The sequence below is a fragment of the Oryctolagus cuniculus genome, chromosome 7 (genome assembly GCF_051225735.1).
Source record: "Oryctolagus cuniculus isolate XC-2025 breed Fujian yellow rabbit chromosome 7, ASM5122573v1, whole genome shotgun sequence".
Classification (NCBI taxonomy): domain Eukaryota; kingdom Metazoa; phylum Chordata; class Mammalia; order Lagomorpha; family Leporidae; genus Oryctolagus; species Oryctolagus cuniculus.
The window spans coordinates 146,472,612-146,497,894 of NC_142873.1; the positions used below are offsets into that span (position 1 = coordinate 146,472,612).

The 25,283-nt window shown below is 57.9% G+C and overlaps 1 protein-coding gene across 2 annotated transcripts in view; it reads right to left on the reverse strand.

Annotated features, from left to right (window-relative positions):
- Window positions 1-25,283, reverse strand: part of MAN1C1 (mannosidase alpha class 1C member 1) — a 140,767-nt gene that overhangs the window by 68,953 nt on the left and 46,531 nt on the right. For both annotated transcript variants that reach the window (XM_008265652.5, XM_089301336.1), the window contains exon 2: window positions 11,390-11,486. In XM_008265652.5, coding sequence (XP_008263874.5) covers window positions 11,390-11,486 — 97 coding nt within the window. The remainder of the gene's footprint in view (window positions 1-11,389; window positions 11,487-25,283) is intronic.

Sequence of the window (25,283 nt, forward strand, 5' to 3'; positions counted from 1 at the left end):
CACGGTGAGGAAGGCCAGGACCAGGAGCAGGACTATGTTACGATGTCTCTGGGCCCTGGCAATGCCGCCTTCCTCCATAAAAAATATTAAAAATCATTGTTTACAATTACGTGGGCACAAGAAAGAGGATAATCCAGGCTTAACGGATTGTGGTGTTCATTTTGCTCTTCTCATTTTAAAGGAAATTAAAATCACAACATTGTTGTGGGCCCTGGGCACAGTGCCCAGTGGAGGACTGTGTGGCGCAGGGTTTGGCCAGCCCAGAGGCATGGAGAGGGAACAGCCCCGCCCCCGCCCCCGCCCCCCAAGGTCTGCAGCACAACACTTCCTGGCACGGCCTCCTACACGTGGCCTGTGCTGTTCCCCCGCCCATTACAGGCATCTCACTGAAGTCCGGTGAACCTAACCCAGCACCTCTGGCACCCAGGACTCCGCCCCTCCCTTCTAACTCTGCATTTCTGTGGCTCCCCCACAGCACACAGCAGGGAGACCACAGGGTCCCCCTCCCTGATAACGCACACCCTGGGAGGCGGCAGGTGAAGGCTCAAATGCTCGGGTTCCTGCCACTCACGTGGGAGACCCGGATGGAGCTCCTGGCTCTTGGCTTCAGCCTGGCCCAGTCCTGATGGCTGTGGGCATTTGAGGAGTGAACCCGTGCGTGGAGAGCTCTCTCTGGGACTCTGCATTTCACACGGGATGAAAGGAAACACATTCCAAGCAGTCCCAGGAAGCGGGAGGAGCCCTCCCGGGAGGTGGCTTTCTCTCTATGGTTGTGCCCCTGGGCACACCTCTGTCTGGTGGCCGAGGCGGGCGCACGGTCTGCTCTGCCACCAACCAGCCCACTGGGCCTGGCTCCTGTCCACACTTTCTTCCCCACTCCGCACCAGCTCAGAGCCTGGCACACACTCAGACATGGAACAAAGTTGCTGAACCGAATGGAAACTAGAGGTAATTTGGATGCTCCCATCTGCGCAGGCCGTGGGGGGCTGGCGGCGGTGAGACGCTAGCAGGCACACTTCTGGGACAGTCTTCCACGGGGAGGTGTGCCCCAGACGGACGCACAGATGCAGGCGTGGGCACAAGGTGCAGGCGGGGGCTGTGCCCCAGGGGCTGGGGGGCCCTCGGCAGTTATCCCCACGTGGTCTGCTCCAAGAATTCAGAGTCGCTGGGGGAGAAAATGCGGCCGAGTGTTGTCCAGTCATTAATGGGGCGGGGAGGCGGGGGCTCCAAACCGCCTCTCAGACTTGATGAAAAGGAAAACAGCCTTGAGCGCCAGCGCCAAATTGTGCTGACAACACACTTCCGGCTCTCTCTGCCCTCCGCGGGGCCCTCTTTTCAGAATCCTTCCACGGTTCTATTGATCGCCGCAGGGTTCTCATGGGACTGTTTATGCTTGGGAGAGCAGCCCTGTCCAGCGCCGGGAAACCCATCCTCCTGCCTCTGAGGTCCTGAGAAGTGGCCGTGACTCGGGCACCTCCGTCTCCACCCCCACTCCCTGCGGCCAGGGTGCGGCACACCCAGAAGTGGCCCAATCGCCTGCTGCTTAAGGACCGGGAAGTAGCCCAAGAGCCCGCAGGTCAGGGAGCCAGGCTGCATGGTGCCTTGCCTGGGTCCCAGAACAGCCTGAGGGCTAGAGAAGGCCCCTGGCTCGGGGCGGGCGCGGGGAGGAAGCACTGGCAGCTGTCGGGGCCCCATCTGCAGGCCCGCCTCTGCTCACCTTCGTGGGACCCACGTACAGGCCCGCCTCTGCTCACACATGGTCTCTCTCAGGCTCTCACGCATTTCAACCACCACCCTTCCAAGCCTGAGGAGGGGCCGTGGTCTTGCTCAGTCTCCCCTCTGGGCCTCCGCACGTGTGCTTCTGTGCTGTGACCCCCTCCCATGCCTCTTCACCCTCCTCCTCCAGGAAGCCTGGACCTCCAGGAAGGAGTGTCGTGCTGCCTTCACTAACACCAGGGGCTCACGCATCCAATTCCCCAGTAGCTGGGGAGGGCCACGGGGGTGTCTGCCTTGTGCCTAGAACAGAGCCTGGTACCCAGCAGGCACTGAACAGTCACTGACCCACAAAGGCGTAGTCTCCCGGGTCCCAACGTCCACCCCATTCTACAGGAGAGAAAACTGAGGCTGAGAGAGCAGCCGTGGCCCCTGACCGGTGATTTATAGAGAGAGCCAGCATTCAGAAAACCCAGTTTCCTGACTCCCAGCTCAACACCTGTCCCATAAATATCCCTTTCCCGGAAGCCAGCACACTGGGGGAGTTCTACTTCCTCCCTCTGAAGCCGGCCGTGCCCCAGCTGGGGTGGACTGGAAGTCCAGTGGCTGCCCTGCGGTGCTGGGGAGACTGTGAGGAGGGGGGTGAGAGGGGCCTTTGCCAGTTGTAAGATGCACTTGAGGGTCCAACTCACCCCCACATGAAGGCGGGAAGAGCAGGACCCCCTCCAGAGCAGGGCTGAGCAGGCAGTGGGGGGCAGCTGTGGAGAGCACAGGGCCAGGAAGCCGGGGCTTTGCACGTGGTGGGTTGATAAAGAGGGCGGCCGCACGCAGCAGGAGGCTAGAGTGAACACACGGACAATGGCAAGTGCGACTGGAACAGCCACGTACAGCAGGTGTGTCGGCAGGAAGTGGCGGCGGGGGGCGCCACTGGCTTCACCTCTAACCTGACAGCATCTGGCCCAAGCTCACGGGGTATGACCCAGCGATTCACACCCTGGCATGTATCCCAACATAAATGCCAGCTTATTTCTGGGAAATAAAAAACAAAAACAAACAAAAACAACCTCTAAAGGTACAAAAGTGTTCCTAACCCCGGAACGCTCCCGGTGGGAATGCACAGAGCTACAGGCGTGTGGAAAGCAGGCCGGCAGCTCCTGGCAGTTGCGTGCGTGGTTCTCACGTGGCCCAGTGACTCCGTGTCCAGGCATGCACCGGAGGCAATGAAGACCCCGGCCCACGGAGAAACTTAACACCTGACGGTTCAAACGCAGCATCGTTCAGAAAGGCAAAACCAACCAACCAAAAAGCAGAAACAAGCAAACACCTATCGGCCACTCCAGGGACTAATTCTGCAGTCAGAGGATGATGAAGTCCTGATACCCGCCCCATCAACACACCTCGAAACCTCGGCCTCCTAGGAAGCCCGTCACCAAAGACCAGACACGCTGTACCCTTTACACAAAGTCTTCCAGACAGACAAATCCATGGGGGCACCGAGAGGAGCTGGGCAGCCGCCTGGGGAGGGCTGGGGGCGGGGAGGGTGTGAAGTCACTGCTAATGGGTGCAGAGTATCTTTTAGGGACGATGGGAATGACCTGAAATGGTCAATGGCGATGTTTGCAAATCTGTGAATACACTATAAAAAAATCACCAAACTAAACAAAAAGTGTTCCAGCAGCTTCACTCGGAACGGCCAAATACCGGGGACAAAGACGTCCAGGAATGGTCGAATGGGCGCGTAAACTTGACATAGAATGGGCTACGAAGGAGTGAAGACACCAAACCACAGACGAGCACGTGCAGCGTGAGGTGGAGTTCCAAAGCAGAAAAACTAACCCTCGGCAATGCCGTCGGAACAGCGGCAACTCCGGGGGTACCAGAGCGGGCCTTCCTGGGCCATGGGAGTGCTCGCTGTCTGCTCCTGTGGCCACCCAGGAGCTCCCACGCATAAAATCCAATGGGCTGGGCACGTAAGAACTGTGCCTTTTAATCTAGGTATCCAATACAGCTCAGTTTTTGTGTGTGTGTTTTTTAAAGATTTATTTATTTGAGAGGTAGAGTTATAGACATCGGCTGGCTCACTCCCCAAATGGCCACAATGGCTGGAGCTGAGCTGATCTGAAGCCAGGAGCCAGGAGCTTCTTCTGGATCTCCCACATAGGTGCAGGGGCCCAGGCACTTGGGCCATCTTCTACTGCTTTCCCAGGCCATAGCAGAGAGCTGGATCGAATGAGGGAGCAGCCAGGACATGAACTGGTGCCCAATACGAGACGTCAATGCTGCAGGCAGGTGCTTAGCCTACTACGCCACAGCGCCAGCCCCTATAGCACGGTTTTTAAAAAACTGTGTTTAAGAAGAGGTTCAAATTAGGAAACCAGGGTTCAAATCCTGCCCGTCAGGCCTCCAGTGAGTCCTTACCCCTCTTGGCATGGATCCCCTAGCCTCAGGCCTCGGATGAGATGGCTGTGAAGAACACAGCCGGCCCCGGCACCTGGGTCCTGCGGCCCCCACACCTGTCACACGGCTTGCTGGGCGACCCGGCAAGTGGCTGGCATCGGCGCGGGGCTGGTTGCTTAGGTGCAGCCCTGCTTGCAGGGAAGGAAGGCCTTTGGGAAGTGGGCGGAACACACCGCCACCAGGAGGGAATGTCAGTTTCAATCTGAATCATCTGATGCATCCCCAGCAACCTGCTCTGGGAATAGATACCCTGACTCACTGCGCTCCTGACAGGAACAAGACTTGTTGCTAACATTTCAGCTTCCAAGAGAATCAGCAGTAGTCCAAGTACACTCCCAGAGCTGGAGAGGGAAAAACAGTCAACCCAGGACCACAGAGAGGGGCGTGAGGGCCCTGGACGCAGACCCCCTCGTAGGGGTGAAGAAAGGCGGGCCCCAGGGAGGCGGCCGGCGCCGGCCCCGCCGCTCCTAACCTCGAGTTTCCTTTGTCCAACAGCCTGCTACTCCTTTCTGGGGAAATCAATCATGCTCCGTGCTGGTGGGAAGCCTTTTAAAGAGAGAGAGAGAGAGGGAAGGCGGCCAAGATGCATCTTAATTAGAGAGCGCTCGGGAAACAGGGTTTTGTGGGAGGAGAGGGCAGAGCCGGGGGCATGGGCGGTCAGTGGCCGGAGTGTGGCAAGGCCCCGCAGGCGGCTCCGGCACGAGCACTCGGCTTAGACAGTCAGCCACGGCGACCCAAGGGACGCTGGCTGTCAGAAGCCGGCAGAGGATCTGTCGTTTTCAGGCCACAGGGAGACCACCCTGGGGCCGCAGCTGCTGTCTGGCGCCCTCAAGCTCTGCCCGTCCTTCAGAGCGGGTGGTCACTGTTTCCATCCCACCCCCTCCCGTTGAGAGGCCTGTCTGCTGGTGGCCAGGACTTCCGCTCCACTTCCTCTGGGCGTTCACTGCCTCCGGCCCCAAAACACGTGAGTACCCTGAGGCCTGACCCGTCCTAGCTGAGGCCTTGCAACATCATCGCGCGCCAGGCTGGCCACAGTTCTTTCACAAAAACAAGACAAAATAATAATAAAGAAATCACTCAAAGCACCACGGCCCGCCATGCTCAGGGATCAACGCAGCCTGACACTGATTTTTCCAGGGAAAATCAAAAACCAAAACTCATAAAAGATGGAATTCTCACCAGATAAATCAAAATGCTCTGGTTCCCAACCCAAAGAGGCTAACGGCTTTGGGCAGGGTGTGGCGAGGAGCGTGTCTGTCTGGGGAGGACTTCCTGGGTGCCAACCCCCCCGGGCACAGGGGCGTGAACTGAGGCCCAGAGAGATGTGTGGTCAGCTGGGAAATGGGGGGGCTGGGCTTGAAACCCCCAGCTGACATGAAATCTGCTCCCTCCCAGAAACAAACCCAGAGCAGGCGAGGGGGAGATCCATGGCAGGCCGCGACGCGGGGGTTCTCACCAACGGGCCGGCTACGCTGCAGCTGCAAGGGGGACGTGCAGGTGGAGGAACGCTTGTTCCACGAAGGACCCAGTGAGGCCGGTGTGCCTGTGTGTACGTATGTGTGTGTACATGTGTGTGTGCCCGTGTGTACATGTGTGTGTGCCCGTGTGTGCTCACACGTGGGAGAGTGTAAGCAGTCAGTAGAAGGCACTGCTAAGACACCACAAAGCAACTGCGGTTATAAACCCGCCATCCCGGGGCCTGGATTAATTCCCTCTCCAGCATCGTAGCTACTCCGTTCACAAGGCAGAGATGATTTCTCTCTCTGCCAAGGCCGAACGCTCCCCGCCTGTGATCTGAAAACCATGCCGTGTTCATGTTGCCTCTTAGCTCACCCAAGGCCATCAGTCATCCCAGCAAACAGGGAATTGGTCATCAGCTCTAGCAAGGGGTTCTCAGGGCGGAGGTGGAATCCCACGCGGGGCTCTCATGGTTGTGGTTACCCCGGGAGGGGGGCGTTGTCTCTGGCCGCGTAAACACCTCCACCCTCCCCGGGGTCAGATCTGCTGACTAAGCAGAAGCACTACTTGCACAGGGTCCATTTGGTGATTCTCAGCGCACTGCGCGGCTGGAGGTCAGGGCGGCTGCAGTGCCTTCGAGGCACAGGGCGTGCACGGCAGAGCCAGCCCGGCCCCAGCCACGCCAAGGCCAGGGATGGGAGGGGAACAGCGGGCAGAGGCTGCAGCAGGGGACTCACGTGGGCCGCGGTATCTATCGAGAGGCTGCTGCGCGCCAGGCACTGGGCGTTCTTGGGCTCTAATTACGCTCATTAGTATTTTTTAACAAATGTAGTGATGACAGCGGCTGACACTGAACCACTGTGTCCTGGCTGTTTTGTATCATCAGCTTGAGTCAGTCCTTAGAGCTGCTCAGTGATGGAGGTGCCATCCCCATGGCAAAGACGGAGCAGAGATGTTCAGAACCACTCAAGCACCTCAGAGGCAGGGCTGGGACTCGAACTCGGGCTGACCTGGTTCTCAGACCCCTGCCCCTCTCAGTCATCGCGCTGGAAGCCAACCTACGCGTGCTTTGCAGGTAGGTGATCTTAGGCTACGGGAATGAGACAAAAGATTCTCCTGTGTGGAAGAGAAAGGGAAATGAGTCTTTTCTCTAAGCTCCGCCCCTCAGCTCACGTCCGATTCCTAGACAGGCAGCTGGAGATGGGCAGCGGCAGACCCTACTGTGAGGCGTGCACCTTCCCCGCCGTCCACAGGGCAGCGGGGCAGCAGCTCCGAGGGCCACGCTCCAGGTGGGCAGCACATGGAGCCTGGACTCACAGATGCGGGATTCAGTTGCCGCGAGTCCCTGCACTCGCCAAGCCTCAGCTCCTTCTCTGTGAACTGGAGAGGAGCTGGGTAACAGCCACCTTACGAGGGCTGTGAGGTGGACACAGGAGAACGCCACTGCGGTGCCCGACAGGATGCATGCAGAGGGAGTCTGTGGCCCCGGAGTCCGTGGCCCTGGAATCCGTGGCCCCGGAATGACTGCCTTCTGAAGGGCAGTTTGTTCCTGAAGCCCTGAGAATTCCCAGCTCCTGGTGGTGACCAGGCCACGGCTGCGGGCCTGGGTTGCAACGATGTCGTCTCCAACAGCCTGGCTAAGCTCAGAGCAGGTGGTGCACAGAGCACTGGGACTCGGGCTCAGGGAGTCCCAGCCGTGGACCGACGTTCACGAGCTGTCACCTCAGGCAGGTCTCGTCCCTTCTGAGCCTGCCCCCCCCCCCACACTCTAAAACAAGGGTGTGAGTCCCCACCAGAGGCCCTGCAGCAGCGAGACCCCCGGACTCTGTGCCCCGTGACAAGGCTCCCTGCTGCAAAGGGTTAATGCAGCTCTCCTGAGTATGCTGGCTGCTGCAAAGATGAGTGCTGCATTTGTTTTTATTCAAGATTTATTTATTTATTTATTTGAAAGGCGGAGTTACAGAGGGAGATAGACAGAGACAGAGAGGTCTTCCAACCAATGGTTCACTCCCCAAATGACCACAGCAGCCACAGCTGGGCCAACCCAAAAACAGGAGCCAGGAGCTTCCTCCAGGTCTCCTACATGGGTACAGGGGTCCAAGCACTTGGGCCATCTTTCACTGTCTTCCCAGGCCATAGGAGAGAGCTGGATTGGAAGAGAAGCACCTGGGACATGAACTGGTGCCCATATGGGATCCTGGAGCCACGGGTGGAGGATTAACCTGCTATACCACAGCGCTGCCCCTCCCTTTAAATATTTATGTTTTATTCAGTTGAAAAGCAGAGTTACAGAGAAAGAAAAAACGGAGAGACAGAGAGATCTTCCAACCGTTGGTTCACTCCCGAGATGGTCACAATAGCCAGGGCTGGGCCAGGCTGAAGCCAGGAGCCCAGAGCTTCTTCTGGGTCTCCCACATGGGTGCAGGGGCCCAAGCACTTGGGCCATTTTCCTGCTTTCCCAGGCGCATTAGCAGGGAGCTGGATCAGAAGTGGAGCAGCCAGGAGTCGAACCAGCGCCCACATGGAATGCTGGTGTCACAGGCGACGGCTTTACCTGCTACGCCACTACACCAGCCCCAGATGAGTGCTCCTGAAGTATCCGTCACTTGTAACTTGCCCAGAAACCGTTAGGCTGGCAGGATGCTGATCTGTGTCAAGGCCTTGAGCCCTAACCTTCCCTCTTCCCTGGGGACAATCCCAGAGAGGCTGCTCACATGAAGGGGAGAGGTGCCTTGCCCACCAAGATCTCTGCCCTGGGGACTTGAGGGCAGGAGGGATCAGGGCTGGGCCCAGGGGACAGGGGATGCCCCGGTCAAAGCCAAGCAGGGGACACGCAAATGACGCTTCTACATGCCCGGCGTGAATGCAAGCACATCACGGCTACTGGCCGACTTTGTTCTAGAAATGCTTCCATGAAAGAGGTGTTGCTGTTGTCCTACTTTCGCAGCTGGGAAAACTGAGGCCAGAGAAGTTAAGAAACTTGCCGCTGGTGACTGGCAGAGCAGGTGCAAACCCAAGCCACCGGCCCTGGCTCTGTGCCCGTTAGCCGGCTTGTTTGCTGGTCCTCCGCGTCTCAGCAGCGGAGATGAACACCTGCCCTCTCCACGGGTGAAGAAGTCACTCTCACGGCACCAAGCTGCTGGCCAACGGCACAGGGCTACCCCGTCCCTGCCTCACTGCCCGACACGGTCTTCAAGCTGCAAACTCCCCTCTGTGACTGCATAGCGATGACAGTGCCCCCATCAATGCCTGCTCTGTGCCTGGCGGGGGGCTGGGCCATCTCCTCTCTGCCACCCCAGGACTGCAGATGGGGCCCCTGCCCCACGCGGAGACTGAGGCCACCCAGGATGCAAAAAAACCTCCCTGCTCTTCCTGCCACCTGGCTGGACACTAATTGTCCCATCTGGCCGCCTCTCAGAGGAGGGGACAGAGCGGGTATCTGCCTGGGCCTGAGCCAAAGGGCCAGGAGCAGGCCGTGTCCTCTGCTGGGGACCACGGGGGTCTCAGGAGTGGTGCTGACAGGGCCTGCTGAGCCAGAAACGGGTGAAAGGAAGTCGCTTTGACATTGAACTGCTCAGGACACACATCTGGCTGGAGACAGCTGACCCAGAGGCCTTGTCCTCAGAGAAAGAAGAGACTCAGGGAAGAACAAACAGGCGGTCGGGAGGGGACGCCATTGGGTGAGACGCTGCAGAGACCAGGCCCAGGCCCACGGCTGCCCTCACATCCTTCCCACGTGCGTGCAAGCCCACAGGCCCCAGGACGAGACTGCCCACGTGCAGCCCGAGCACTGGCGCTGCTGGGGTGGGGGTGGGGCTCTGTGTTCCTGGCTCCGCTGCACTGGGCAGGGTGGGCACTGCCTTCAGCTGACCTTGCCCAAAGCGTCCCGTGTCTGCAGGGCTGGCTACAGCAAGGTCCCCGAAAACAGCAGTGGCCGAGCCCAGGAACGACACGAGCCAGCGGCCCCCACGGGTTCAGGAAAAGCAGCGGAGGTGTGACAAGCGGCCGAGTCCAGCTCTCCTCTACCTCTGGGAGCAGAGCTGCAAAGCCCCTTGGCAGCCCACTCACCCAGAGCCCCTCCCGCAGCCCCAGCCCGCGGCTGAGCCAGGAGCCTCTGGATCGCCGGACCCACAATGGTAACCACAGTTCCCACCCGCTCCCAGGTTCCGTGTACCACACAGGCCCTGGACTCGGGATCCGAGGTGGCCGCTGGTCTCAGTGCCCAGAGGAATAGCCTCAGGGAGAGATGCCCTCGCAGGATCACACCACCAAGACACAGCTTTTGAAGCGAGGTCTGGCTGGCAGAAGTGCGGCAGCCAGGCCAGGAACGTCCGTTCCTGCCATCGCTTGGGGCTGCCTCCGCTTGTGCCTCTCTCGGAGAGCACCGGGCACAGCCCAGAGAGGCCAGCGCGTGTCTTGGCAGAGCTGCTGATGCGTTCTCTGTGCCACTGGCCGCTGTAGCCCCGGCAGTCAGCCCTGGGCACGGCAACCCACACGCATTGGCTGAGAGAACGAGTGAGTAAACCCAGAGCAGCCCTCCCCGCCTGCTGCCTGCTTCCTCCCTCTGCCTCCTCCTTTCCCAGGAGCCGGCCGCCATGGTGGCTCCTTGGCTGCCTCACGGCCAGGAGGACGGCAGGTGCTGGGCTCCCAGACCCTGCCAAGGCTGCTCCCGGCAGACAGACAACTCGGGGACCTCAGAGCGCACAGGGACTCGCTGTGGCAACTGGCGGACTCGCTGACCACACACGTTGTACCCCACTCACACCTGCCCGGCCCTCTGTGTGTCCATACACCTCTCTCCTCATGGCAGCCCCAGTCTGAAGGGGAAATGAACAGGGGTCCGGGGAGGCTAAGGCACCTGGACTTGGCCACACAGCTCAGTGTACGGTGCGGACTTGTGCTCAGGCCTCCTGACTCCAGCTCCAGATCCCTTCCAGCACTCCAGGCGGCCCCTGCTCTGCCAGGCTCGGTGGTAGGAAGGGGCCAGAGGCCGTCGGCATCAGGGCCATCCCTGGTAGACCCGGCGAAGCCATCTCAGACGTGGCTCTTGGTTCCTGACTGGAGCAGCGCGTGTCTTTCAGGGGTGAGGGTCGGGTGGCGCATTTCCCCTCGCCAGCCCCACGCAGCTCCTGTGTCCCCACAGGCTGCCTCCAGCAGCTTCTCCCTGGAAGGCCTGCAGGGAGGGGAGCGGGCCCTGCGGTGGGCATCGTGCTTGGAATCTGAGGCCATGCCCGGCACCTCGCGGTCCCTCTAAGACGGAGGGAGGCTCCCCGGCTCTGGAGAACTCCCCAGCCAGGATAAGGCAAAGACATCAAGAGCACGCAGCCCTGACGCATGGCTGTTCTGTGGTCACCTGAGCAGTGCGTGCAAGACTCCCTGTGTCCCCTGACTCCAAGGGTGCCCAGTGTCATCGGGCCGGGATCGGTTTCTCTCCAGCCACAGGTTTAAACTCAGTTACCTCCTCCGGTGAAACACACCTTGTGCCACCCCGGCTCACAGCGCCAAGTTTCGCTGCCCTAACACAGCCAACGGTGGCATCGCCAAGGTCCCAGAGCAGCACCTGGCTCTCCCCAAACCCAGGAAGCCTCTGGGACAGCCCAGGAGGAGGAACGCAGACCCGGAAATTCCCCCTCCCCCGCGCCCCGGCCCCTGCCCTGGAGAAAACGGTACAGAGCTCAGGAGGCGGAAACCGGAAACAGAACCGGGCTCAGCACCGGGACTCGGCGGGTGCCCCGACACGGTGGCGGCGACAGCGACTCACCGAACATGCTGCCCTCGTAGCCGTCTCGCGTGAGCGGGCGGAGCTCGTTTCTCCCCATCGCGTAGCGCTTGTAGCTCTGCCAGGCAAACTGCATCATCTGCAAGAGAAACAGCGCAGGGTGACGCTTCCTGAACCAACCGCCTCTGCACCAGGATTCCGAACTGGGCAAGGCGGCTCCATCTCACCACAGCTCTACTCGGTTACAGCTGCCTAAAGTCACTCTCCCGGCAGAACTCCGGGCGTTCAGTCTCCCTGCAGATTTCCTAGAGGAGCCACAGAAAGCACCCACTGAATCCCAGCCATGCTTCAGGGCCGCATGAAAAGCCACCTCTTCCGTGAAGCCTTCACTGGTTTGCTCTGGCCTGAAGCCACCCTCTGCTGCAGGGATTGAAACCAAGCCTCGCTGAGTAGCGCCTGCCATCCCCGAGCAGGACCACCTCTGAGCCAGGTGTTGTTAACCCCACACTGTAGTAAGGTGCCAGGGCAAAGACAGGCCACGGAGGGAGCTGAGAGTCGAACCCATGCCCCTGGCTCTGGAGCCTTAGGTGCATCCCCCAAAGCCACGGTCTTGGCACGAGCTTCTCCGAGCTACCTTGACTTCCTCGGCATCCCCAGCTCCAGAGACCCCAGCAGGTCACTGTGCCCCTCACTCTGGAGCTCGCAGAGGCCAGATCCTACGTTTTCCTTGCCTCAGTTTCCCCCAGCACCCAGCACAGGCTTGGGACACACAAGCAGCCACGGGTACGTGGACTTTAGCACCCGGTGTGTGCACGAGTGCTTCCTATGGAGAGCCACTGTGCGTCCTCTCAGCGGCACCGCCAGCACCTCGTCCCCTGATCTGTGCTGAGACCCGGAGGCTGACGACGATGACCCACCCCCACTGCTTGGTGCCCGAGGTCCCCCTCATTTGCCTGCACGATGCTCGCCTGTTGTCTGTGCACAGCAGGCTGCAGGGGGACAGCAGAGTGGAGGTCTGGGGTGACAGTGGGGCAGAGACGGGGCCATGGGCACACGGGTGGGGCATGGGGCGGGGGTGGGGAAGCAGCCAGGTGCAATGCAAGAATCTCAGGCTGCAGTCTGGAGAGACCTGGGTTCTAATCCCACCTCTGCTCTGCCTTTGCAGCACACAACTGAATTCCCTGTCTTATTTGCTCATCTGAGGCCTCCGACGCCAGGCATCGAGAGGCCTGCTTGCGGCAGCCCTGAGAAGTTTAGATGAGCTACAGAGGACAAAGAAGGGGCCTGGCTCTCGAGCCCACCTCTGCTGCACGTGGCCCGGTGTGCCTGCCGGCCAGGAGGAGGAGGGCGAGGGAGGGGTTTGCGCAGCCTGAGAACAAGTGTGTGTGCGTGAGGCGGCATCCACATTCTCAACAAGTCACTGAGGTTCCTTTTCTCCAGAAAACACAGGGTTGGACGGTGCATTTGATAAAACCGGAGCTCTATCTACAGATGCAGCACGAGAGATGTAAAAGAAAAAATGGAAAAATGCTCTTCGGGTTTTGTTTTGTTCTGAATTATTCTAGGGAAAACACTGACGAACGGTCAGAGCGCCTGTCCTGCTCTGTTCATCAAGGCGCCCGTCCCAGGGCTCAGCGGGGGAGGCAGACGCAGGGGGAGCGGGGAGAAGGAGACACCCCTGGAGTTAGAGGATATAGAAAAATACAATTGTTACAAATAAAGCACCCAGGCTTCAAACACAGACAGAACCACAACCCAAACAAACCAAAATCGAGATGTTCAGAATTGGCAGCCTGGAAGAAAAGCTCCTCTCCCCACTCCTCTGGTGACAGCCCCCAGGAAACTGCCGAAGAGCTTTGGAAACGCACACACACACACACACACACTCACACTCACACTCACACCAGCACACTTCAGGTAATGATTCTGGATTGCAAACAAGGAGAAATTAGCACTCAACCTGATAGAATGACCATTTGGCAACTGAAAAAAAAGAAAGTCTAAATGAAAGTACACCAGGCCACGCCCACTTCCGACAGAGGTGACTGGGGTGACGGGGTGACGGGGTGACAGGGGTGACAGGGGTGATGAGCATGCTTGCTCTCCTCCCTCCATGGCCTCCAGGGCGCCTGTCTGGTTCTCCAGGCCTCTCCCAGCCAGCCAGGTCATTAGCTCTCACATGTCAGCAGGCATCAGCACCGCTGGGGGCCGGGGGCCGGGGGCCGGGGACTGTTACAACCAGGAGAGAGCTTTAACCATCCCTGAGTTACTGAGGAGCAAAAACAAAACTGGGTCTGCAGTGGGACCCAAAAACTTGTCTTTCTTCTATTTTTTTTGAAGAGTTATTTATTTATTTATTTGGAAGGCAGAGAGAGAGGGAGAGGGAGGGAGGGAGATCTTCCATCCACTAGTTCACTCCACAGATGGCTGTTCAATGCCCAGGGCTGGGCCAGGTATTTCATCCAGGTTTCCCACGTGGGTGCAGGGGCCCAAGCACTTGGCCCATCTTCTGTTGCCTTCCCAGGCGCGTTAACAGGGAGCTGGATAGGAAGTGGAGCAGGTGAGACTTGAACCAGCACCCCTATGGAATGCTGGCATCGCAGGCAACAGCTTTAACCACTAAGCCACAGTGCCGGCCCCAGGACCTTGGCTTTCTGACGCAGCAGGGCCATGACCACCTCTAAGGGCCCTGTCGGTCACGTGTATTCTCTCTGTGGCTCATTTCCCTTCCAGACCCTGTCCTCTGTCCCTCTCCTCCCCTCCCCCGCCCGTGATTCTTGCCTCGGGGCCCCTCTCTCTAGGACATCTGCGTGCTCAGCCACTCCTGGTGCCAACCTCGGAAGCCACCTCTTCTTGGCACGTCCTGGCCTGGACTCTCCGTGAGGGGGCAGAACAGCCCAGTGCCACAACTCACAGCCGATGACACTGGGGCTCACAGGTGGAGAGTGGCCAGGGCTGCACAGGCGGCCAGGCGGCAGCCCCAGCCCACGCCTGGCCTGACGCAGACATCACAGGAGCGCATGCCAGGCGCCTGGTGTGGGCTTTGAGTCCCGGTTCCACTCCTCTGTTATTTTCTACTTATCTTGAATTGGCAATAACAGAAAATAATTGCCGGGTAGGAGTGCCTGAGGGGGACCGGCCTCCTCCCTGGGTCTCTCTCCTCTGGGGGCTCCGGCTTACAAGCCAGGGTGAGGGGAGGTGGGAGGGTGGGAGGGTGTTGAGTGACAGGAGGAACAGAGGTCTGGGGCTGGGACCTGGGTAATCACATCGCAGGGACAGGCAGATGTTTGCAATGGGGCCCGTTCTCCCAGCATCACACCCACCAGCAACCCCCATGTCATTTGGGACTGGGTTCTGCCTCTAGGTGCAAACCCACAGGAGACATGCCCCTCCCACCCCTAACACTGGAGGGCTCGGCCAGGGCCTGGGAACGCTCCCAGCCACGTGACCCTTCTCTCATCCCTGGCACACCCTAACCACACACCCGCCGGGAGCCCTGTGCTGTGTTGGGGCCACAGCGTGGGTGGCAGCAGTGATGGGAATGCTCTCAGCTGCTTGCCCGCCCCCTGCCAGCTCTTCTTCTCCTGCCAGGGCCCAGCCGAAGGGCTGCTTTTGTGGGGACCTCCCTCCCAGCCGTGTCTCAGCCAGGCCCTGTAACCAGACTCGCACCAGGTTCCTGATGCACAGCCCTGGGCACCAGCCAGCGGTCAGCCTCTTGGACCCGCATCTGTTTGGTCAGTCACCCTCCCCTACTCACTGCCATGTGCCCGCAACTTATCCTGGCATTACCATTTGTGGAATGAAGGTAAGAACAAACAAGAAAACTGACTGGAGCTTAACACCCGACCAGAACGCTGGATGGACACCACACATCACAGCTAAACCCAAGGGTGAACGTGGAACAGGCCAACAGGAGGAGACGAGCAGCTCCCGGGCAGCAGGTGTGCTAGAGGGGGCAAGGTCACGTGTCGAGGGGCAGTGTCCCGAAGGCCAGGAGGACTGGGAGGGCCAGAAATGACCCCCCAGACACACAAACTTGTGCCCCGTAGAACTGGTGACCGCGCCGTTGGCGACCCCCACCTTGGCTTTCTTTACAGGTGTTCAGTTCCTGCTTCATGGTTGGGCAGCCTGAAGACCTCAGAGGTCACCCGGGCCACCTCCTGCCCCCGGAGAAGTTCCTTCGTAGAGGACTAGGCATCTCTGAGCCTCCCCGGCGACGGCGCGCTCACCACCTGACCACGCGGCCCCCGGAACGCAGCACTGGCAGAGCTCTCTCTCAGCCCGTCCAAATCTGGTTTCCCGTGGAGATCCAACCCTGCAGGCATCGGAAGCTGCCTGCTGGCTGGCAGAACAGCCCGGCCCCTTCAGCACCTCCCCTTATGGCACGGCTCACCCACCATGGCCTCTGAGGCCACAGACCCACACACGGCTGCCCCAGGGTGTCCCCAGACCGTGGGTGGGGCCCGTTTGTTCTCGCTGATTCTTTCCTTAGTGATTCAAAACCCAAGGACGGACTGGACTCGCCCTGCTTGCCGCTGGCCACGATCCCGTAGGTGTGGAGGGGAGGTGGGAGGGTGGGAGGGTCCCTGACAACTCCACATCAGGGGACTCTGCCCACCATTCCACGCTGTCAGGATCTTCCTGGAACAGCTCTCACCAAGTGACTGTGTGTGTGTGTGTGTGTGCGCACACGCGTCGGCTGCAGGTAATCTGCAAACCTGACGGGGCCGTCTTCCCTGCCTCCCCGGGAAGGAACAGACACTGTTGTATGAGGCCGGCGGCTGGGGCTCCCCTCCCGGACCGGAGCACCGAGGAAGCTGCCATCAGCGCAGCCCCGGGGCTCCATTTTTGCACATGAAGATATTGTGAAAGACAAGGCTGATACACAGAAACACTCTGTCCTGGTACAGAAAAAATTGCTTTAAAAAAAAAAAGAAAGGAAATAAGGGGTTGGACCGGCACGACTGCTCTGAGCACGCTCATTCTGGGCGTCCTCTGAGCGGCGCGCTTTTGTTCTCAGGCTGGAAAATCACGAACTTAAAAACCCATGAGTCCCCCTCGGATGGCTCCTATCAAAACGACGGACGACAGGATGTCATCCAGCACGCTGGAGAAATTGGAACCCTCACACACAATGAGTGGGAAGGAAAACAGTTTGGAAAAAAAAAATCCATGTATGGCGTGCCCTGCGACTCATGCGGGAAGAGGCAGCTGGATTTGAGTGCCTGTGCCAAGACGGTGCAAACACCACGGCGCGCGCCAGACACCTGCAGTCCTGCTGGGAGTCTGGGTTTCATTCATGCAGGCAGAGGGAGCCTCCGTACCAGCCCCCACCGGAAACCCTGGCCCCGCGTCTCTGCGGAGCTCCCGCGGCACACAGCCTCTTACCAGGGTCCCGATTCCATGCTGGGGGAAGCTAAGCTTGCGCGCGGTTCCTCTCGGTTGCTGCCCAGTTACTGACCCTTTGCTGGTTTTGCTCTGCACCCCTTCAACTGTAACAAGTCACAGGCATGAGTAGGACTATGCGGCCTGGGGATCCCCAACACATGCCCAGGAAGAATAAAAACACACGTCTACACAAAGACGTAGGCACAAATACTCACAGGCATATTGTCTGTAACAGCCCCGAAGTGGAAAGAGCCTGAATGTGCAAGGCCTGACGGGTAGATCAAGAAAATGTGGCATATCCATAATAGGGTGGAATATTATTCAGCCATGAAAGGGAACAAAGGCCTGTATATGTTAAAAATGAGCAACTTTGGGCCCGTGTTGTGGCACGGCAGGTAAAGCCGCTGCCTGTGACACTGGCATCCCACATGGGTGCCAGTTTGAGTCCCAGCTGCTCCACTTCCAATTCAGCTCCCTGTTAATGGCCTAGGGAAAGCAGCAGCAGATGGCTCAAGTCTTAGGTCCCTGCCAGCCATGTGGGAGACTCAGAAGAAGCTCCTGGCTCCTGGCTTTGGTGTGGCCCAGGTCCAGCCGTTGCAGCCATCTGGGGGATGGAGCAGCAGATGGCAGACCTCTCTCTCTCTCTGTTGTTGCTCCCTTTTTCCTCTGTAACTCTTTCAAATAAATAAAATGTGAACTTTTAAACATTATGATAAATGAAAGAAGCCAGACACAAAACACTACCCAGTACATGATTCCAGAGACGTCCAGAGGAAGCAGATCCACACGGACAGAAAAGCAGAGCAGTGTCTGCTGGGTGAGGGTGGGGAGGGGTGAGGCCTGTGTGATTCCACGGCCAGTGTCTGCTGGGTGAGGGTGGGGAGGGGTGAGGCCTGTGTGATTCCATGGCCAGTGTCTACCTGGGGCGAGGGTGGGGAGGGGTGAGGCCTGTGTGATTCCATGGCCAGTGTCTGCTGGGGCGAGGGTGGGGAGGGGTGAGGCCTGTGTGATTCCATGGCCAGTGTCTGCTGGGGCGAGGGTGGGGAGGGGTGCAGTCTCTCTGGAGTGAGGAACATGTTCTAAAGTGGAACGTGATGACTGTGCGACTGTGACTACACTTCAAAACCACGGACTCCTACACTTTGTAAAGGTGAATTTTATAGCATGTGAGTTCTATCTCAATCAAGCTGCACTTGGCGCAGCGGTTAAGACACTAGCTTAACATCCCAGACCTCACATCTGGGAGTCCCTGGGTCCAAGCCCCTGACACGAGCACAGAGACAGATACCACATCACTTCCGTGACGATTCTGCCAAGAACGCATAACCTGAACTGCTGGGGAAGAAACCTCGGACAACTGGCATCTGCAACACCAGTGGCTCCTCCCTTCACAAACAGCAAGGTCCTGGAAGAGGACGACTGGGGGACTTCCCACCGAGGGAGGCCACTTTCAGTGGTTCAGAAAGCAGCCACGTGCGTGTACGTGTGTGTGTGTGTGTGTGATCTGCAGTGACACCCTGGGAAGGGGACACACACACACACACACACAGAGTGAATGAGCAAAAGAGAGAAAGGGAACTGGATAAAACGTTAACATTTGAGGAATCCGGGAAAGGCAAACGTGAGGTCTGTGTTAGGGTCTGAACTTGTTTTTTTTCAGAACCATTAGGGATTCCACTATCACCCAAATGTATCCATTAAACCATTTCGATTTCCCCATGTTTTATCAATGGTGACAGCGTGCCCAGCGCCAGTCTCCTCGGGACTCCTCCTACCCCAGCTGCTCGGAGCCTGGCTGGCTCTGCGTGTAGGTCCCCAGCCCCCAACTCCAGTCAGAGGCTGGAGCCCAGCAAACAGATCAGACACTAGAGATTTTACGTTGCCACTCGTAACCAGGGGCACACCTGTTCTTCCTGCTTCTCCCCGCCCTCCCCCGCCCCAAATAAATCCAAAGGCTCCTTCTGTGGTCCTGAGCGTTTTCCAGAAGGCTGGGGGCCCGCTGCCCCGGCTCTCCTGCCTGTGTCCACTGCCGCGGTTTGGGTGTGGTTGGTTCCCGGGGGGAGGGTTCCTGTGCCCGAGGTTGGCCCCGTGCCAACGGCACTGCGATGGCGGAGGTGACCAGGGCGTGGGGGCGCTGCCCCAGGAGGGGTTCCGTGGGACGGGACTGGCTGGTGCTTCCGAGAGCGGGCTGCTCGGATGCGAGCACAGCTTTTTCCTTCTGCTCTCTCGTGCCGTCTCCCACCACTGTGGCCTCTCTCTTCTTCCCCTCCCTGCGTCTCCTCCACAATGTGACACCACACGAGGCCCTCAACCAGAAGCCAACAGGGCAGCACGTGCTTGGGCCTCCCGGCCCGTGAGCGCAGTGCCAGCCCTGGCTGGGGTACAGGTGTTCCGTTACAGCACAGAATGGACGGAGCATCCTTTCAGGTCATTTCAAAAATAAGGTGGATCTCCACCTGTCTACCTATCTGTCCATCCATCCATCCTTCATCTGGTCTATCCATCTATCTATCCATCTGTCCATCTACCTTTAAAAAAAAGATTTACTCATTTATTTGAAAGGCAGAGTTACAGAGAGAGACACACAGAGAGAGATTTTCCAAATGCATTTACAAATGCACTCCTCAAATGGGCACCATGGCCAGGACTGAGCCAGATCAGAGCCAGGAGCCTGGAACTCCATCTGGCTCTCCCACATGGGTGCAGGGGCCCAAGCTCTTGGGCCATCTTCCACCGCTTTCCCAGGAGCACTAGCAGGGAGCTGGATGGGAAATGGAGCAGCCAGGACTCAAAACAGCACCCATGTGAGATGCCGGCATTGCATGCGATAGCTGAGTCGGCTGCACCACAACGCTGGGCCTGCCTATCTACCTTCTCACGTAGAGGGTACACGCACCCACTGCAGAAAGGGGCACCTGTCCTCCACTCTAACCACCATCCTCATTTTGGTGTCTTTCTATTCTTTTTCCACCTCTTTAACTTTGATTCTTCCCGTGATTATGACATAAGCATTTTCCATTTTATTGCAAAGGCTGTGTTCATATCATTTCTAATGGCCTTACAAGGACCCTGCAAGAAGATGTGTTGTCATTTACTTCATCATCTTCTCATAGAACCAGACATGTCGGCGATCTCTAGCGTGAGACCACCGTAAATAATGCCACAGAGGACACCCTTGTGCATGAGATACTTCCAGTTCTTCTCTAGGAAACTGCTAGGAGGAAAGGTCACGGATATGCACGTGCCCTTTGGAAGACCGCGCCCGGGCAGCTCGTCCTGCCCACACTGTGCAGAGCGGTTCCACAGTTCCGCGAAGACACAGCTCAGCGGTTCCCGGGGCCGAGGGCCCTACCCACAAGCAAGCACTGGTGCACGGCACAGCTCCTGGCAGACTTCATCTCCTGATTCATGCAGGTCGGTGGCTTCACTCAATCAGTATCATCCCGTTCAGAAATCATTATGCAAGGGCTAAATAAACAGGATATGCACTGTAGTAAAGAGAAAATGTTTTAAAGATTTATTTTATTTATTTGAAAGGCAGAGTTACTGGACGGGGCAGGGGGCAGGGGGCAGGGGGCTGGGGGCAGGGAGGGAGAGGCAGAGGCAGAGGCAGAGGCAGAGGGAGAGGGAGAGAGGGAAAGAGGGAGAGAGGGAGAGAGGGAGAGAGAGAGAAAAAGGTCTTTCATCTGCTGGTTCACTCCCTAAATGGTTGCAACGGCTGGGGCTGGGCCAGGCCAAAGCCAGGAGCCAGGAGAGTCTCCCATATGGATGCAGAGGCCCAAACACTTGGGCCGTCTTCCACTGCTTTCCCAGGCGCATTAGGATTAGGAATCCCATCCCACATGGGATGCTGCTACACCACAATGTCGGACCCATAAACAGAAATTTTAAATGATGCTTTCCAATGTTTAGTGATAAACAAACATGTTCATTGTATAACATTAAGCTGAAGGCTGGCACCCTGGCTCAATAGGCTAATCCTCCGCCTTGCGGTACCAGCATACCGGGTTCTAGTCCCGGTTGCCCCTCTTCCAGGCCAGCTCTCTGCGGTGGCCCGAGAGTGCAGTGGAGGATGGCCCAAGTGCTTGGGCCCTGCACCCATGGGAGACCAGGAGAAGCACCTGGTTCCTGGCTTCGGATCAGCACGATGCGCCAGGCGCAGTGCGCCAGTCATGGTGGCCATTGGAGGGTGAACCAACAGCAAAGGAAGACCTTTCTCTCTGTCTCTCTCTCTCTCACTGTCCACTCTGCCTGTCAAAAACAAACAAACAAACAAACATTAAGCTGAAAAGCAGGATATCAAATTCTATATTATAAAGCTTGCTGGTGGGGGCAGATACACAGCACAGCTGTTAGGTTCCTGCTTGGGACACCCGTAGCCCACAGGGCAGCGCCTGGGTTCGAGCCCCAACTGCTCCTTTCCAATTCCAGCTTCCTGCTAGTGTGCACCCAGGGAGGCAGCAGTTGGCTCCTGTGCCTGGTCCCCGCCACCCCTGTGCAAGATCAGCAATGGAGTGCCAGGTTCCTAGCTTGGGCCTGGGCCTAGGCCAGACCTGGGTGTTGCAGGCATTTGGGGAATGAACAGCAGATGGCAAATTTCTCTCCGTCTCTCTGTCTTTTGAATAAAATGAAAATAAATTTTTAATTTTTTAAAAAAAAAGCTTCATAGTTTTATCTGTGGGTGAAGGAAAATACACAGAAATGGAGACTGGCAGTGGCTATATCTGAGAGTGAGAAGTTCAGTGATTGCTATTTTTTCTTCTCATTGATCTATATTTTTTAATTTTCTGTAACAAATATCTAGAAATAGCTGTAATGTAGAAAAGGAAGATCGTTGGAGCTGGCACTGTGGCTTAGTGGGCGAAGCCTCTGCCTGCAGCACTGGGATCCCACATGGGCACTAGTTTGTGTCCCAGCTGCTCCTCTTCCAATCCAGCTCTCTGCTATGGCCTGGGAAAGCAGTAGAAGATGGCCCAGGTGCTTGGGCCCCTGCACCCATGTGGGAGACCAGAAGTAGTTCCTGGCTCCTGGCTTCGGATCGGTGCAGCCCCGGCTCCAGCTGTTGCGGCCAGCTGGGGAATGAACCAGTGGATGGAAGACCTCTCTTGTCTCTACCTCTCACTGTCTGTAACTCTACTTCTCAAATAAATAAATAAAATATTTTTTAAAAAAAGATTGTTAAAATGAGAAAAAAGAAACAGAAAGAAACGGAATACACAGGCCGGCAGTGTGGTGCAGCAGGTTTAGCCACCGCCTGGGATGCCAGCATCCCATATATCAGAGCGCTGGTTCAATTCACTCTGATCCAGCTCCCTGTCCAAGTACTTGGACCCCTGCACCCACATGGGAGACCCAGATGGGGCTCCAGGCGCCTGGCTTGGGCCTGGCCCAGCTCTGGCCTTTGTGGTCATCTAGGGAGTGACCCAGCAGGGTGCCTGGACAGCTGGAAGTGAGCTCGACTTCGCTGGCAAAGAGGAGGTCTTCACGGCTGGGTCGCAGCAGCCCATCCAGCAGAAGAAACAAACAAGCGCAGATGCAGAATTTCAAAGTCAACAGAAACTGAGGGCCAGAGACATCATCTACTCCCAAAGCCACATTTTAAAATAAGCACGTATGAACTTCCCCAGAGACAGGAAGTGACACACCACGGACAGCCGGGACACGGAAATTAACAGGACAGCAGCCATCGTGTTTCCGGGACTGAGGGCCGGGGCACTGAAGGAGCTAACGGGACTGTGGCAGCCGGCACTAGAGCAAGACTCAGCACAGACTCCAGAACAGGGCTGCAGGAGTCAGGAGGCATGACTCTGTCCCCACCGGGCTCCAGAAATGCACGGGGGCCACCGTCACCGTCACGGTCATCGTGTGCGTGGTGCTGTCTGCCAGACCGGGGCAGCTGCAGGTGCTCTCGCTAAGCCCCTCCCCTGCAGCAGCCCACGCTGTGCACATGCAAACACAAAGCCTTCCCTTCACCCGCACCCCACAAAGGCACGGACACAGAGCTCCAACGACAGAGACGCCGGCAGAGCCGTGGAAGCCGGGGCCCAGGACGCCACTTCAGTTCTTTGCAACAAAGGATGTTCTTGTCCACCTGAATGAGTGACAATGACACGAAACCGTAGCATGAAAAATATTTACAAGCTCAAGGCAGGCATGATCATTTTGTTTAAGATTCTCTTCTACCCGCCTCAGAGCTCAAGGAGAATTCTCTCCTGCAGAAAAGCACTTGAATCCACGGAGTCCCACGTCGAGACAGAACAATGGGACCAGGACAGGAGGAACAGGGTGCTGGCAGCGCGTCCCGAGGATGGAAAGCAACCAAACGAGCACCAGGAAGTTCTTCGGAGGTGCAGCTGGGGAGGAGATGGGTGAGCCCTGGATGAGATGCCTCCCCACTTTTAAAAACAAGGCACACACATGCGGGGCCTGGTCTGACAGTGACCCGGAACCACAGTGGCCCCGTTGCAAAGCTGCAAGAAGGAAATGGATTTTCCTGCCGTTAAAGACCAGGGCTCACACTGTGACGTCCAGCCCCGCGGTGACACTTGGCCCCGTGTGCAGGGGCTGTGCAGGAACGGGCTGGGGTCTAACGACTACACAGAGACAGCCCTGAGGACTGAGCATGGCTGACGGCTTGGTCGCCAGAAACCCGCTGCGTCAGGCGTCTGGTTCTCCCCCTCCACGGACCAGTGCGATGCGATGGGCGCCTGCCGAAGAGGCCCCAGTCTATAGTCAGAAGCTGGACACGGCGGGGGTTTGGTTGTGCAGGGAGTCAGGATGTGGTAGGGGGAGGTGCTGCCTCCAGCCTCTTGCTTTTGGGTTTGCTTGGACTACCGGACGCAGAGGGACGAAGGCAAACTGTGGTGTGGCCCCGATCCCTGCTCTCCCACAGCACACCTGGGCACCCAGGAACCTCCCCTGGGCAGCTCCTGTCCTGAGACCACAAGAGAGGGGCATGGCCGGGACAGAGAGACCCACTGGCCAGTGGCTCTGACTTCCTGCACATGGACTGTCCAAAGGCCCATGAAGGGGGAGGGCAGAGGCGGAGCAAGAAGGGGTGAGACGCTCTCTAGGGAGAGGTCTTTCTGACCGTGGCGCAGTCTGCAGACAGGTGTAACGGTGGAGGTGGTCACAAGACCCAGGAGCAGTGCATTTAGGTGCATCTCGTCCCTGCCCCCGCCCCTGTCCCCATCCCTTCACAGGCTGAGGGACAGGTCAGGGAGAGGGGACAGGAGACAGGGTAAAGATGAGCAGCACGGGCAGGGCCTCAGAGCAGCAGGGCCTGTTCAAGGAAACACACGCTCCTGTGCATGGGCGGCTCCACCCTTCCAAAGCGCTTTGCCTCCTTCATCCATGCCTTCTGGTCATTTCTGAGTTAGGCAGGGGGCGGGGGGCAGTGCCCCCATTTTACAGACAAAGAAGCTGCATCCCACAGGCAGACACGGGCCAGTTACCCTCAGGGCTCAAGGAGAATTCTCTCCCGCAGAAAAGCACCCAGTCCCACACGGAGACAGAACAATGGGGCCTCCACAGGAAGGATGCACTTGAGGAGGGGAGGAAGCGGGGTGCTGGCTACACACTGAGGGTGGAAAGCCAACCAAACGAGCACCGGGAAGTTCTTCAGGGGTGCACAGGCAAGACCAGTTCCCAGCACACCTGTGGGAGGCGCTCCAAAAGAGGAAGTGGGGAGCAGCAGGCAAGAGCTGACTCTGACCCCAGCGCCACCCAGCTGTGTGTCCTCTGACGAGACACTGAGCCTCTCTGCCCCCACCTGCTCATCCCTTTAAAGGCTGTGATACGGGTCCGTCACCCCGGTCCAGGGCTCCTGGGAGTCATCGGGACGTTCACACGCAGGTAAAATGCTCCCGGAAAATGGAGTTAAAAGATAACATTTATTGTGGTGCTACAGAATTCGGAAGTACACGCATGCAGTTTTCTTCCTTAACACACATCTTCCATGAACTGCCTGAAGACCCTCAAACTGAACTTTCAAGATTCTATCTCACTGCTCTCAGCCTCAGGTGGGGAAACTGAGGCAGGCCTCCCTGCTTCCTCATCCCCGTCCTTTCTCCACGCAACCAGAAGAGCGAGTCTTGGAAAACACAAACCACCGAACATCCTTCCTCTGCGTGGGAGCCTCCAAGAGCCCCTGAAGGCACGGAGCCTGAAACGCCTGCTCGGTGGCTTCTCCCCACCCATCCCAGCGCCCCATACTTCATCCCTAGGGGCTTCTGAATGGCACCTCCAACATGCATCACCCCCTCCCAGCCATGCAGACCAACAGCCCCCAAAGATGCCCAGGCCCTAACCGCTGATCATGGACGGGGCTACCAGATTACAGGGTAAGACAGAACGAGGGTGGTGTGCCAGCCACCTGCGACAGGGAGCGATCAGGCTGACACCCAGAGGAGCCCAAGGTAATCCCAAGATCCCTCCTAAGGGAGAGGGGTGGGAAGGCAGGAGCCAGGGTCAAAGCAACGAGGTGCAGATGGGAGAGAGACGCCACCTGCTATGTGAGGTCTGAGAGGTGGAGGAAGCGGACCACAAG